The sequence below is a fragment of the Hippopotamus amphibius genome, chromosome 6 (assembly GCF_030028045.1).
Source record: "Hippopotamus amphibius kiboko isolate mHipAmp2 chromosome 6, mHipAmp2.hap2, whole genome shotgun sequence".
NCBI classification, from domain to species: Eukaryota; Metazoa; Chordata; class Mammalia; order Artiodactyla; family Hippopotamidae; genus Hippopotamus; species Hippopotamus amphibius.
The window spans coordinates 67,282,330-67,298,244 of NC_080191.1; the positions used below are offsets into that span (position 1 = coordinate 67,282,330).

Sequence of the window (15,915 nt, forward strand, 5' to 3'; positions counted from 1 at the left end):
CATTTTTAAAATGGTGAATTTCAAAGGTTAAAGAAAAGGTTTTTTTTACCTGATAATTGTTTTCTGTTTTCCAGTTCCATTAATCCAGAACGAATGGGTTTCTCCCTGCAACCTGTCAATCAAACAGAGGTGGCCAATCACCACTCTGAATTTTTTTGCTCTCAGTGCTTCTTCAGACTATGTTCCAGTTGAAAACTTCTTTAGCAGTGTTCTGAAAGAGGTAAAAATTCTACCCTATCTAAAGCACATCTAGGGACTGAATTTCAGAAAACAACTAAAATAGGGAGTTGACTCCCTAACAAATAGCAACTAAGGATGATTTTTAACAAATGTGACTGGATTTCTGGATTAGCAGAATCGGAACACACACACATTATCAGGTAAGAAATACCTCCTCTCTGTTCCGGTATCCACTGATCTAGAACAAACTGAGTTTTATTAGTAATATCCCAGTAAATGCTTGGAAAAGAGAGAAAGTGGTAATTTTCTTTCTTTAGTGTTAAAAATATGGCATAGGGATGAATACACAGTTCACCAAGTACAGAAGTGAAATTAAAATTTTGAAGAATAGTTGATTTCTCAAGGAAAGTTTGCATTTTGGTCAAAAGAGAAAATGCTGCTTTAAAAGGAAGGGCTCTGCCTAAGAAGTTTATATAGTTTATATTCCACAAATGGGAATACTTCAAAAAGAAACCTAGTTTTTCCTTTGGCTCGTTCAAAAGAAGGAATGAGCACACTGGTGTTTATTAATGCTGTTTTGAATGGTGATAATAATGGAAAAGAAATAAGAATAACTTGCCTTAAAATTTAATCATATGAAAGAAAATTGGTGAGGTAATCTAATGTCTAATACAGTAAAAGATATACCATAAAAGTAAGAAAATGAATAAGTGAAACAGGATCATTTCTTGGTCGTGCAGAACGTTGGAGGATAAGATAACAGAGAAAGGGAACTGATTCCAAGTCTACTTTAAAACTATTTAAAAATGAGAAAGAACAGAACTACTTCTCCAGATTAACCTCAGGGAGTTAGTAGCTATGTAGCTTCATATTTTCCAAAAATGAAAGACAGCAAGTAGAAATGTCAGAATTCACATCTCTATTTTTCAGTGTTGTCTAGGGAAATAAAAAGTTACATGAACTATTATAAATAAATAACTAATCACATGAACAAAGTTTACCTCTAAATAGATTTTACATAAAAAAACTCAAGACCAAAGAATTAAAACTGTCTTGGCCATGTGTTGTTAGGTCTTTTATTTATCTCAATTCACTCGAAATTTCACAAAAGACAAAGAGAAAAACACAAACAAAAAAAACCAACTAGTTTATAAATCTAATATAATAAATGCTTCCAGAACTGTAATACTATTATAAGTCTAAGTTTACAATTCTAAGTATACAGCAGAACAGAGGAAGAGATCTGAGAGTTTGACTCAGCAATGCCAAAGTATGTTTGATAAATGTTCATAAGTATAGTATCCTTTATATCATGTTTAGGCAATCTTGCTCTACATTTTTCTTTTGGGGAGGTGGCAGGGGAAGTGGTGGTGAGGATTAATCAACCCTATACCCATGCTATCTACCAATATTTCCACATTTACAGTTAGTAGAAGATCTCTAAAAGAATACTTGGGAGAGGTAGAACTTCTAAAGCTCTAAAAAAAAGCAAAGAAAAAATGGTAATCCTATTGAAGACCACTGTGTTCCTATACAATAACACATGCCGTTGTGAATATGGCAGAATGGTACCAATTTTCTCGGTATAAGCCATCCGTATAACTCCAGAGTGACTTTTATATGGAGAATATGAAAGTGTATTTGAAAAGTACATTATTTGGATTAACTATTCATTAAAGAAGACAATGGATCTGCTTTACTTACGAACCAATTAGAAAAGGTGCCCATAAACTTATTTAAAACGCCAAATTTATCTTTAGAAAAAGCTCCTCACATAATTAATAAACAGCCCTAACTACAAACTGCTGTCTAGGCTTTCCAGTTGATACAAAGTAGGAAAATATTTTACGTTCCTATATAAGTAAATATACCCTAGCTATTTTTATGACTTATGCTATAATTAAGCCAACCATAAAATAAATGATTCTCTCTTATGACTAAGAATTCTTAAGGAAAAAATTTAATAATGAAGGCACTATTTAAATATACATGTGTAACTAGAAAGCAATGAAACAATTCAAAAACTAAAAGGAAGAAAATATTCTTTCTATTCATATTAAAGTTATATGAGCCTATATTATACAACTATACTTCAATTAAAAACTATATTTAGAAAAGAAGTTACATGAACCTATCATAAAATTAAAGCTCAAAAGGAGAATAAGTCAACATAACATAAAATTTAATATTCTATATAACTTATGCTAGTACTTACAGCATGCTCTAGTAAGTTTTAAAACAGAAAGAAATGAATAATAACAAATTTTCAAAATAAGTGAATTTTAGATGAACTATTCCCGTAATAATATCCAGCATGCTTGCTAAACATTATCTGGGACATATGTAAACAAAGACCACATAATAAAACTCATACTTGTTAAATCACAGTAAGGAAAGCTGAGAAAATTTTTACTAATAAGTGCAAAAATTTCAAGAAGAAAAGGAGTTAAAAGAAAATAGAAAAATATATTCAGCAACTATGATAAGGTTATTTTGTTTTTTTAAAGTGAGAGATGAAAAGACCAGACAAGTTAAAATAACTCCTTTGTAGGAAAATTCTCACGCTGACTAAATAATTCTAGAAATATTTCCAAGAAATGAACAGCACAATCTTGTTAGAGGTTTATAATGAACTTAGAAAAAATTAAATCAATACAAAAACGTATGAATTAAGAGCTTTGATGATGACAGAATTGTCATATTTAATGAAGAATACCAGTACCCTTTTCAAGACAGAATACAATCCACAACTTCTAATATAATTCTTGTGAAGCAGAGAGATGAATAATTAAAAGAGAAAAGTGAGGCCTAAGACTGAAGAGACCTCTCCTCTAGTAATGGGGAAATCACTTAATATCTCGGGGAAATGATACAGATCATTTAATCAATCACTAGAGTCCTACTCAGTTCTAAAATCCTAACACCTAATATTTGGGAAGCCTTTTTTGAAGAACTGGACAATCTGGAAATGAGGTATGCTAAAAGCAACAGAATGCAGACTAAAATTATAGGGTCTAAATTACATCAATTGTGAGGAACATACATGGAGATGAATATGAGAAGTATGTACTTCTAAAGGAACTCAACACAAATCAGGATGGTTAAAAATCATCATTTTAGGTGGAATCATCCTCTTATGGAATTATTCCAAGTCTATGACCAGGGTCAATTTTGGGGTCTCATTCATTTTTTAAAATATACCATTGATTAGAAGGGAATAAGTATCTCACCTAGAAAATACTCCACAATTTTAAATTATGAATCTTTTAAAACACTCTAATAATTTTATCAGATAGACTCATATCCCAAGAATAAAAGAGCTGAAAAAATAAAGTTATGCTGAGAATCACCCTTAGAAAGTCCTTCTTATGTATAAAGAACCTTTAAAGCTTATCAACCTGGGGAAAAATAAACTTAAGAATGTACACTGGATACTGCAGACAGCCACTCTCATACCTGTGATTAAAATATGCTTTGGTCACCTTCTAATTACTACTATAGCTACAGTGTAAGCAAAGAATATATCTTAAGGGAAGCTATCCACACTCCAACCAGGTGTCATCAAATTACTTCATAAGATTATTCCTAAATGTTTACTTTAACACTGAAAATTCTTTAGTTAATGGTAACATTATTACACATGAATTAAAGGCAGCTATTTAAAATAAATGGTGCCAAGACAAGTAAGTTTATTTAAAAAGGAAACTGCTATAACTGGCTTGATAAAACCAGTAGATACATAAAAGCGATTCTGAAAAATCAGCTGTAATGTTCATCAAAAGAAAAATGCTACCAAAATAAATAGCTCATCTTCAAATTTAACACCTTTTGTTTACCAATATTCTGATTTCTCTGAAGGAAGTAATACTATTAATCAAGTCCTCCTTCAAATTTATTCTCTACCTTTAGCCTCTGACATAATAAGAGCGCAGTGTCTTTCCAACGCACTTTCTAGAGATTGTAATCTCTTCTCCATTCTGCTAAACATGACTAAGGTTGACCCTTGAACAATGGAGGAGGTTGGGGCGCCAACTCTGCCCAGTTAAAAATCCACATATAACTTATAGCAAGCCCTCCATATATACACAGTTCCTCTGTATCAACGGTCTGCATCCTGTGGATTCAACCAACTGAGGATTGGGTAGTACTGTATTTACTACTAAAAAATCCGCATATTAGTGGACCTGCACAACTCAAGCCAATGTTGTTCAAGGGTAAACTGTATTTCTAAATGTTTAGTTTTAAGCCCCCTACACTGTCCTCTCTATCTCCATGAGGATGTAGACATCATTCTACAAGGAAGACTACATTTCTTTCTCTCTACAACTAGCCTCTACAAGCAGCCTATCTCCAAAGCTGGCTGTCCATTTCCACAAAGTTAGTCCAACACTATGTCACAATACACTTATTAAAAAATCAATTTTCTTTCATATCTTTCATATTTCCATTAATAGCATCATTTTTGTCAAGATCACCTAGGCTCAATACACTCAACACATTTATTAAATTTTCTGTCACTCTCTAGCTCTAATCCTTCCATCACCATAAAACACCAAGTCCTATATATTTTTCTTTCACAAATTTACTACCTATCCCTACAATGTTTCATTATGATTTCACTGATGAAAGTAGATCTCCCCCACCTATCCAATTTCATACCTGAAATACTACCACTGGCAACCAAACTATTTTTCTCTTAAGTTTCTAGAATACAAAGTAATTTACCAAAACCCCCACTAGGTTAACTATTCTTCATGTTTACAAGTAATTTGAGGACACCAACAAGACACTTCAATTTATGCTTTTTAATATTTTATCACCCATTTTTCAAAATCTATTCCAGAAAAAATTTCTAAATTACTCTATGAACATGGCTTAACATTTCTTATTTGGCTATTTATATAATCTTATTCTTACTTATAAAATTATCTTCTGACACAAATCTTATTTATCTTTCAAGACATGACTCCAATTCCTTCTCCTCTGACCATCCACCTGAAGTTATCCTTACATCTTTAGATATACCAATTACCTTTTCTCATATGCCATGCTATCATTTCCAACCATTTAGCCATACCTATCTTCAGGTATATTTTATCTCCCCTACTTAACTGCAAGCTGGATAAAAAAAAAAAACAAGAAAAGGACCACGTCTTACTCTTCCCATATTTTGTGCTTACATACAGAATAAGAACTCAAATATCTGCTAACCAAAATGTTTTCACCTGTATGTTTACATTCTGTAATTTTAAATACTTTCCCTTATAACTATCAAATCTCAAATATCCTTGTGATAGTGACTCATGGAACATGTCAAAGAATTACTACATAAAAGTAATTCACCAAATAAAATACAGTATGACAAGCTAGAAAGACAAGCTCACATTCATGGCAACAAATTTTAAGACATGTTTTTGATACCAAGATATAGATGAGAAAGTGACAGACAGAATCTAAAGAACCCCAGAAACCTGAAAGAAAATGACAATAACTAGAGTTTAATCAGAAGATTGAAGATAATTTCTTATGCAGAGAGGCTGAAACAAAGAATAGAAGCATCAAAAAAATCTTTTTAACAGTGCAGGTATATATGACATCTTGTTACATGATGATAGACAGGTAATGAGATAAAGGGAAGGAAGGAAAGAGAGAAAAAGAAAAAAGGCAAGAGAAAGAGAGATGAAGGGAGAGGAAGAGAAAGGTAGGTCTTGAAAACTTGATTCACAAGAGAACACAATATGAGATATACCTATTTCGAGCTTCTTTCTCCCTTTCTTAGATACATGCAGCTACAACTGTCCAAAACTAAACGATAGGTCACACTGAGAACATGTTAATGTCAGAAGTATGCATGTGCAAAAATTCTGAGTGGTGGATTGGCAGCCTCTGCTTGTTTGGAACGTTGCAAGGAGAAATATATTGTTCTGGATTAGTGGACACTGGAACATTTTTTTAAAAATCTCTTAAGTGAAAGAAAGGTTAACAATTATAAAAAATAAGGAAAATTTTATTAAACAAATGAAAATTGTTATTTGGAATTTACCCATGAAACAACAAAAAGCAAAGCAAAAATTAAATTCAGTAAAATTGCTTTCTAGCCAGAGACATTGTACTCTTCAATTAAAATCAAAACCAGACAAAAGGCAACAAACTACAGCTTTGAGTAACATTACAGAAATAGAAAGATATAAAGAGAAAGAAATAGACAAACAGACACAAACACAGCTAGAACAGAAATAGAGAAAAGAGAGCAGAAAAGATAAAGTAGAAGTGCCAGAGACATGAGGAAAGCTACTAATGTGGGGTCTACGAATCCCACTCCAAAACATCTTTTATTTACTATCTAATAATCAAATGGCCTAGTAATAAGAAATTTCAAAGTTTCTTTTCATATCTTTTCAAATTAACTTAATATTCATTTAGTTAAACTTGTAGTTAAAATTTAGCTGTACTGTGATAAGTTAAAGGGAAGAAAAACTATAAGAAACAACTTTGTATTTAGGAACATTTATGGTTGTATTAAGCTTCTAAACTTGCTTACCTCTTTCGGGCAATGGGGAATATTATAAAACAAAAGCCCTCAACTTTAGTTCAGAAAGTCTGAAACATTTTCAAGTTATTCTGGGGAATAATTTATCTGCCTATCAGCATTTAATAAGATCTTAAAGGCTTTTAACTAGAATTTAGAACTCTTATCAAAACAAGATACCTCCTGCCACTGCCAAAGACAAAACATGGGCTTGCTCAACTATTTGCCAATGGTTGAAATATTCTTAATACACACTATCAGTCTTCAAAAAAGTATCCCCAAATACTCCAACTTTTGCCCTGAATACTTAAGTTATATAGGATCTGTTCAGCTGAAACATGAATAATTAACAAAGTTTTTAGACGAATGTAAATAAGTAAAGCTTAAGACCTAGAAGTTTTTTTTTTTTTAAAGAATAAAGTTATGTTCACAATCTTCTCTACAATATTTTCTTTAGCTTCTTTCTCTGGTTCATTAAAAAAAGGAAGGAAAGGCTTGAGCCTTCCACCTTATATATTATGCTTTTCCAACAAATGCTTTTAAAAGTTTACGTCAATATTATTTTATTTTTAGTTAAAGATGAAACAACAAAAAAGCAGGGGAATGCAGGGAGCATATACTGTCTAATGCTATATCATGCCCTGAGTTGTACCACCTCATGTGTCATATGCTTCTTACAAGCAACAAAAACAAACCCAACACCCACCCCAACTGCTTTAATCATTCAGATCCTCTATTAAGAGGAAAACTAGCAATAAAAATGAGGAAAATAACCCCATCAGTTTTTCTAGACAACAGCTACAGCAAGGTGAGACTCTTTAAGATTTTGAAATGAAATAAACTAAGGAATTATGTAAGCATACAAGGAATTAAATAGTTTTAATCTCAACTCTCAATCTTACATCTTTTAATCTGTTTACAGATTTAGGTGGTCCTAAAATAAAGAAAAATATTTTAAAAACTGCTTGATACAGGGGAAAAAAAAGGAATTAGAATATTTATCTCAATGATGAATATCATGTGCCATACTACAATGAAATGTTAGTTTCATACTATCATAAAATTAACAATATATTTATTAAAATGCAATTACTATATGTCAAAGACTAAAAAAAAATCAAGGTTTCACCTTTGAAAACTTTGAAGATAGAAGATTTTTTACTCTTTCTAAATTTTTTTAAAAGATTTTAAATTTCTGTAATAGGCGAGAAAAGTGCAGTAAAATGCTGATTAATATAAAATAATTATTTGTTCTATGATTTCATTACCTTTTGCAAAGCATTATAAATTTCAAGTAGAAAATTCAATTATCATAAAAAGAGGGACCAATATTAAAGCAGTACTCTCAAAACATACTTGATAAAAACCTGTATTTTTAAAAATTCATATACGGAATTTTTGTTCTTTTAAAGGTAGTTTCCATTCGTTATTTTCTGGCCATAAGTTTAACAGTGAATTTATTCAATACTTAACAGCTTCAATTTGAAAACTCGAAATATTACTTAATCTCAATACTCTGTGTAAACTTTTCTAATTTCTAGTTTAAAAAAGGGGTATATTCCACTAGAATTATTCATCCTTAAATCATCCAAAACACTATAACTAATCCCTCTACATGGTGCTCAAAAAGTATTTACTAAATTGAACTTATGATTGCTAGTACAATTTAATATCATGGATTGAATTTGTAGTTGATCAACTTTTATTGTGATTTTAGTAACTCAAAAACTTACTGATTAGCTACACACAGCCAAATAGTTACAACTATAGCCAAAACTCAACATTCATGATAGCAGACAGTGAACACAAGCTTCTACTTCTCCCTCAAATGGTTTTAGTTTCTTAATAGCAATGCTGGATGCTTTATCTTCTAGCTGCCTATAGATTAAAAAAAAAAAAAAAAAAAATGAAATGAACAAAGGAGTGAAGAGCAAAAAATAGGGCACTTAGATAACTTGTAAATTGAGACAGAAAAATCATCAAACTAAATAATAAGATCTTAAAAGATCTACTCAAAGCTACTACTGTTATGAAAAAATTCTCCCCCTGGACATATCACTAACTGGACATAGCTGGAAGTTAGCTATGTAATGACCAAACATACCTAGAGATAGCATTAAGAATACATCAGCAGGGGACAAAAAACATAGGTTTAAACTCCAAGTGCCCATATGACAGCTTTGTGATTTAGGTAAACCTGGGCAAATCACCTTATATCTGTACAGTTTCTCCATTCATAAAACCAGTAACAATAAAATCTACCCTAATTATGTTACAAGGTTTTCATGAGACCCAAATGAGGTATTATGCATTTTCAAAGTAGAAGTATTTTGGAAGCTATTAAAAATCATGCAAAAAATTAAAGGGAGTATCTGTATTTTAATGAGATGAGGGGTAGCTCATGTTCTAGTTTTTTAAATGCAAGATATACTTTTAATCCTTTTTAGTCTGTTTTGTTTTTCTCACGGTTTGAAGATTCTATAGATACCACCTAATTCTACAATTACAAAAAATGTGTTTCTTCCACCCTTTAGAGGCTTTTCTCTCTATTATTCATAGAAATAACAGGAAAATAGCTTTACCTAAAACCCTTATTAAACAAATAATACTCTTTAAGGCAGTAATGTAACTAATCCCTTACCTAATTTCAAAGAGTATACAATATAATACGGCTGACTTCTACTCCTGGTTATATCACTAATTTTTATTGGCCTAAGAGCAAGTCATTTCAATCTCAAGGTGCTGCAATTTTTGTATCTACCGATAATATAGAATATTAGTGTGATCAACTTACCTGATAAGGAAAAATTCACCTTTATAACTTAAAGGTGAAAGCAATATTCAAGTTTGAGAGAATACCTTCCCTCCAAACACTGTACTAATACATCAATGACTTTCGAAAATATGAAACTAACATGTATAGCCCACAATTTGTGTTCTTTTGAAGCTATAAAGGCAAACTGAGATATGACTTATTTCCTTATTCAACAGAGATGTTCCAAAAAGAAGCAAATCAGAAACACAAGGACAGAGAAGGGGAAAAGAAAAAATTATTTATGAGCGTATTTAAGGATTCGCTTTTTAAAAACTCTCCTCCATACACATAATCACTAAGGAAATCCATCTATTGCTAACACTTGTACCCCAAATAATTAACAGTTTTCTTAGAAAAAGAAGAATTTGACATATCTTATATCTTACCTTATGTACACTAAAGGCACATCCACGACAACAGCTAAAGTTAATTCTTCACTAATAAAAATCCCTTTTATATTCTACTTGCTTACTACACAGAAGTAACTTTACTATGACCATCAATCAAGTAGAATGTCACTTTCATGAAATTTTTCACAAGCCATTTTATTTCACAACTGTTTTTTGTCAAGTAGTTTTTTTGCAAAATAATTCTGGCTATTAATTACACTATTAATTAAACTATTAATTGTATTGCTTTATGACTTATTACTAGAGGTTTTTACAATTGATTTTTACTAATTTAAAAATGCTGAAATAGAAATATATGTCTTCCTTTTTGTTTTCTTTGTTGAAAGGCAGCCCTGATATATAGGAAGTAGAAAAAAAAATATGCCTAGATACACAACAGCAGCAATGGAGAAGCACTTTTGCCTTCATATAGTAGTCAGGAGTGGAAACCAGTGCAATTCAAATACTCAGCAAAATATGCTAAATATCTATACAAGAAGCAAAATGTGGAGGGAAAAGGGCTTAACCCAAATAAATATCTAACATACCATAACTTGATCAAAGGCAAGAATACCTGTTTCTTTGGCTTTAATTTTAAAATGGATACATCTGAATCAAATTCTGTTGCACTAGAGGACTGATGATGAAATACAACAACACAATATAATATTTATTGATAATTTCTTCACATGGTTTTCCAAACATTTTTCTTACCTACATTGTCTTTTCATACTTGTGCATTTCTCAACAAAGCTCCACTATTAAAACTATCTTAAAAACTAAATAGTTATCACAATACACAGGTTACTGTAATATGCACAATTTTCTTATAAATTTAGAATCTCAATAAAAGTATGGAATAAATAATAACTCTTTTCTGAAACTTAAAGTGAAAATAATGTCTGAAACAATTCTTAAATGGATTTCCTTTGTGATATGTAGGGGAGCTGTGTCAAGAACTCCCCAAATCTTTAAAGCTATCAAATGAAGAGACTGATAATTACCATATTGAAATAAGATCGAATTTTGACGCCTCTTGCCAGATCCCACACGATCACATTTCCATCATGACCAGCAGAAAACAGAACTCTTGGATCGAACGGGTGTGGCTCAAGAACAAATACCTCATCTTCATGACCCTGAAATATTTTTTAAGTGGCAAAAAATTATAAATATTAAAAGATAAAAAGAAAATTCAAACACCAATATGACATTTTTAAAATACGAATTTTAAGAATTACTAAAGTGGTAAAAATCTTCAAATTTATTGATGTATAATAACAAAGCTGAGCTAATATCACTGTCCAGGGATTGCTATCATTTGGTGAAACCTGAGAATACTATTTACTGGTCGAGCCCAAAAAATAGCAAGATTTGTATTTCTAAGCCAAACCTGTTTAACTGCAATTTAAAATTATTTCCATTCTCCCACAAAGACCTGTTACCTAGCCAGCAAGTAAGAGATAATAAATGACTTTATTTATTAATGAAAATATTCTTCTCTACAATCAGCTTCTGTTTATACCAAATAAAAATTAGTCTTTTTTCTCACCATCAGGACATGAATTAGTTGACCGGTGTAAGAATTCCAAACTTTCAGAGTCATGTTATTAACTGCAGTTATAACTGTATTGTCATGCCGATCCCATGCTACCATAGTTACTTTCATTTTTGTGATTTTATCTTCTATCCCTTGAAGGTTTTGGCTGAAAGTGATGGAGGCAGTATTTGTTTACACTGATATTATTTATTAAAATACCAGTATGACAAAAACCTAAATGTATTTTCTTATAGTTTACATTCATTAACATGGATAACTATTGTTTAACACAGTAATTAAGAACAGTTTGAAACAACAAAGATTGATGGCAAAAACCACTTCACGGAGTCAGCAAAATCAGGATTCCAGCACTCCTAAGTCCTTAGTAACAGATGACCTTGAGTAAATATTACTGGCTTTAACTCTTTCTGGATCCAGGAACTCTGTGCCATGCTGCTCACTCGCCATCTTTTACTGTTGTTGTCAAGCCCTGCCAACTACTTTGCTCTCCCATTCGCGATTACCACATACAAATACAAATAGAGAAAATGATAAAATATTAAAACCAAAATAACAGTTAAAACATGTTACGTCTCTTGGCCGGAGATAACCAATGGATATATCACATCATCCCTGTGTCAGATGGAACATTATAACATGTTCTGCTTACTGAAAAAACTAGCAAAACTTTCAGCTATTCTCACATTGCTATCATCCTCTTAACAAAACTGAACTGAAAGAAATCATTAATGCAGCAGATCTTCTCATACAGAGCAAAAATTCATTTAATAAAAATCAACATCTTCATCTCCAAAAGCACCTTGTAAGTTATTACAGAAAAGTAACCATTGTAACATGGATTATGATACATGAATTTATACGCTGAGTCACACCAACCTGTAATATAGCTTTACAACTTTAAATGATCTAGCTATATCTCTGTAATATTTCAAATTTGATCTCTTACCCTGCTGGACGAGTAGCCATATCCAGCAAAATACTCTTCCATTCTCTTCGTTTAAACTGCCAAATACGTGCTGTCCCATCACGACTGCCACTTACAAATCTGCAAAGGAACCCACCCCCCAAAGAAAACAATCATTTGTGCTTTATCAAAATGCACTTTTCAATAGAGTTATGTTTTTAAAAATGCTAAAGTAGACAGCACTCATCTCTACTTACACAGCATTCTAATAATAGAGATTATTTTCTCCAATATTCTCTGCAAATCTAAGAATTTCTAAAACTTCATGGGCTTTAAAAATGTTATATACATACACATATTCTAATGTGCATAGCGAATAACATTCAAAAGTGATTCAAGGCCACTATTTACTACCTCAGAAAGAGAATTGATATTTTCCAATGGAAAAACACCGATCTTCCTTTCAGTATTAAAGAACTTGACTTATTCTACTCAGATGTAGACATATCTTTTTTTAATTTAAAACAAGAACATGAGAAAACTTACAGTGTCATCCAAGTTTATCATCAATAAACAGTTCCGCCTCAAATATTACATTATAATACATTTTCAATCTCTACTAAAAGTTTCCTTATACTTTGATATTGTATAGAAAATACGTAGGGTGGATAAAGTCCTTATTATTAAAAAAAAGTGGCCAAATAAACTAACATTATTACAGATAAAACATAAAGACGTGTTCACAGGCATGTGAAGGCTTTATTGACTTTTCATTATAACTGGTCAAAATCTTTAGGTTGCTAATTAAGATACAAATCTAATTAAAACCTGACCACAGGAAGAATCTTTATTTCACAATGTAAAAACTGGAATTAAATTTGACAAACAAAAATAATTAGTTTACCTGTTACTAGTGTTGGAAAACTGGATACTGTCAACTTTGTCCTATATATAAACAGATGAACAAAAAAGAGGATTCTGAATATAAACTGTGAGACTCATTTAAATTGTACTCATCTAGGACTTCCTAGGTGGCGCAGTGGTTAAGAATCCGCCTGCCAATGCAGGGTACATGGGTTCGATTCCTGGTCCAGGAAGATCCCACATGTGGCAGAGCAACTAAGCCCATGTGCCACAGCTACTGAGCCTGTGTTCTAGAGCCCATGAGCCACAACTATTGAGCCCACGGGCTACAACTACTGAAGCCCATGTACCTAGAGCCCATGCTCTGCAACAAGAGAGAAGTCACCACAATGAGGAGCTCGTGCACCACAATGAAGAGTAGCCCCTGCTCACACAACTAGAGAAAGCCCGTGTGCAGCAACCCAATGCAGCCAATAAATAAATAAATTGTACTCATTTAACTCTTTCCAGCAATACTTACGGTATGAAACTCCAATTCTGATATTTTCTCTGGCTGACCTGATCCAAAAAAATAAACCCTAATAATATGATCTGTGCTTCCTGTGGCCAGAAACATTCCACCTGAGGAATAACAGCAAGCATTTATGAGTAAAACACAATGTTAGAATCTCTGAAAATTAAATAATAAATTCAAGTAACATTATCATAATATATGCTGAATGACTAATATTTCATTCTAAAACCATTCATATTCATCCTAATGTATATAACACATCTAACCTGAAATTAAGAAAGTTTGCTAACATAAGCTTTTCCTGGGAAGAATTTTTCAATATTTATAGAAGCTTTCTTCTATAAATGATTTCACTAAGTAATTATATAATCATGTTAAAATTATCAGTTACCTTTACTAGAAAATATGTCTTAATTCTGCTGAAATCCATCTCTTGCCCCATACCCCATATGTTAAAATCCTATCAAATTTTTAGGGCCCAACTCCTTCACTACAGGCCTTTACAGACTTGCCATCAAATGAGCCTGCTCTCCTCTGAACTCTCATTAAGACTTTGTCTTGTAGCACATACATTCTACTCTGCATTATAGTTATCTGTATATGCAATTTACTCTCTCTTGGAATCAATACTCTCCCACAGCGCTGAAAACAGTGCTATATATAATTGCATCTAGAGTACTCTGAAGCATATGTGTACCTATATTTGTGTTATTACTAGAAGTAAAACTGTCTTTGTGGGAGTAGCAGTAGAAATCTAGAAGCTAGAAATTAAAGATGTTTAGATATTAGTACGGCAAAATTAGAGTCATGTTGTCAGTTTGCAATCACTTATCTCAAGTACTACTGCTATCCACAATTACCAAAGGAAAAGAAAAGGTAAAACTGGAAATAAATGTGGAAAGCACTGATATTAGGAACATTAATTCATGTTTCATTTTGTCATCAATTCACTTAAAATCTCCAGATCATAATTTGTTTAAAAAGACTCTAATATCCATTCAAAATGCTGCTACACAAACTCAACACATAATTGGAATTTTAGCACTGCTATACTGCTACTTTTAAAGAGCTAATAAGAACAATCTGGAGCAAATAACGATGTACAAATATCTATCCATCTATTTTACTTAGCTTTGAGTACCTCCAAAATCCATAAAAATATAAAACAGATTTAAAATATTTTTCTTTCAATGAGATAACTATTCAAAGATTTATTCTTTAATAGTCAATTTTGAAACTATTTATTCCCTCCTACCAAAGAATTATGGTTAAAGAAAAATCTTAACCATTTATACATGCAATCAAATGAGTGTATAAGCTAAACTTGAGCAAAGTTCAAATATCTATGAGCTAATTTATGATCATCCCCTGGTATGTGCATGAGAATATGATCTATATTACAACAGTATTTTCCAAAATTTTATGTGTTCCACTAGAAGCCTTCTAATATACAACTTCAAGTGGAGAATTGGGAAGAAAAAAAGTCTTACCAGCACTAAAAGAAGAACAGATCATTTGAACTCCAGGTCGAGGGCGCTCTGTAAACTTTGCAGGTCTTGGACTGTAATACAAAAAATAACCAATTAAAAATATCCCAAAGGGACCAGCAACACCAGAACTCAGCTTTCTCAAAAAATAATTACAGAAGGACAAAATTAAATAAGAAGCAATAGGGCTTCCTAGGTGGCGCAGTGGTTGGGAATCTGCCTGCCAATGCAGAGGTCACAGGTTCGATCCCAGCTCCAGGAAGATCCCACATGCCGCGGAGCAACTAAGCCCGTGTGCCAAAAAAAAAAAAAAAAAAAAAAAAAGAAGCAATAGATGGCTTCCTTCCTAAAAACAAGTTCAAAATCACTGTGTGCCATGATCAGCAGGATCTTGTGGGAACTTTAGATACACATTTTGTAGGAGCTGCTGATTATACAATAATCCACAAACGAAACAAAGCCACTGTCACATCTGACATGTAGACATTAGCTACGCTCACTTCTAATCAAATTTAACAGGTTCTCAGTTTCATACAGTAGAATAGCAAGGCACAAATATATAAGGAAATCTAAGTCGTTTGTAAACACGAACAAAGCAGCAAAATAGGTGCTATCTCAATGGCCTATGTACACCATTAATAAACTTTTCTAGTATTAGACAGTGTTAATTAA

General features: G+C 32.1%; 1 protein-coding gene across 5 annotated transcripts in view; it reads right to left on the minus strand.

Moving 5' to 3' along the window:
- The window catches only part of PHIP (pleckstrin homology domain interacting protein), a 129,863-nt gene that overhangs the window by 60,639 nt on the left and 53,309 nt on the right, over positions 1-15,915 (minus strand). For all 5 annotated transcript variants that reach the window (XR_009054225.1, XM_057738027.1, XM_057738028.1 and 2 more), the window contains 6 exons: positions 15,247-15,317; positions 13,763-13,863; positions 13,283-13,323; positions 12,421-12,519; positions 11,466-11,619; positions 10,918-11,052 (listed from right to left, as the gene is read on the minus strand). Coding sequence is in view for 4 of the 5 variants with exons in the window: in XM_057738027.1 (XP_057594010.1) it covers positions 10,918-11,052; positions 11,466-11,619; positions 12,421-12,519; positions 13,283-13,323; positions 13,763-13,863; positions 15,247-15,317 (601 nt within the window). In the remaining variant the exon portion in view is untranslated. The remainder of the gene's footprint in view (positions 1-10,917; positions 11,053-11,465; positions 11,620-12,420; positions 12,520-13,282; positions 13,324-13,762; positions 13,864-15,246; positions 15,318-15,915) is intronic.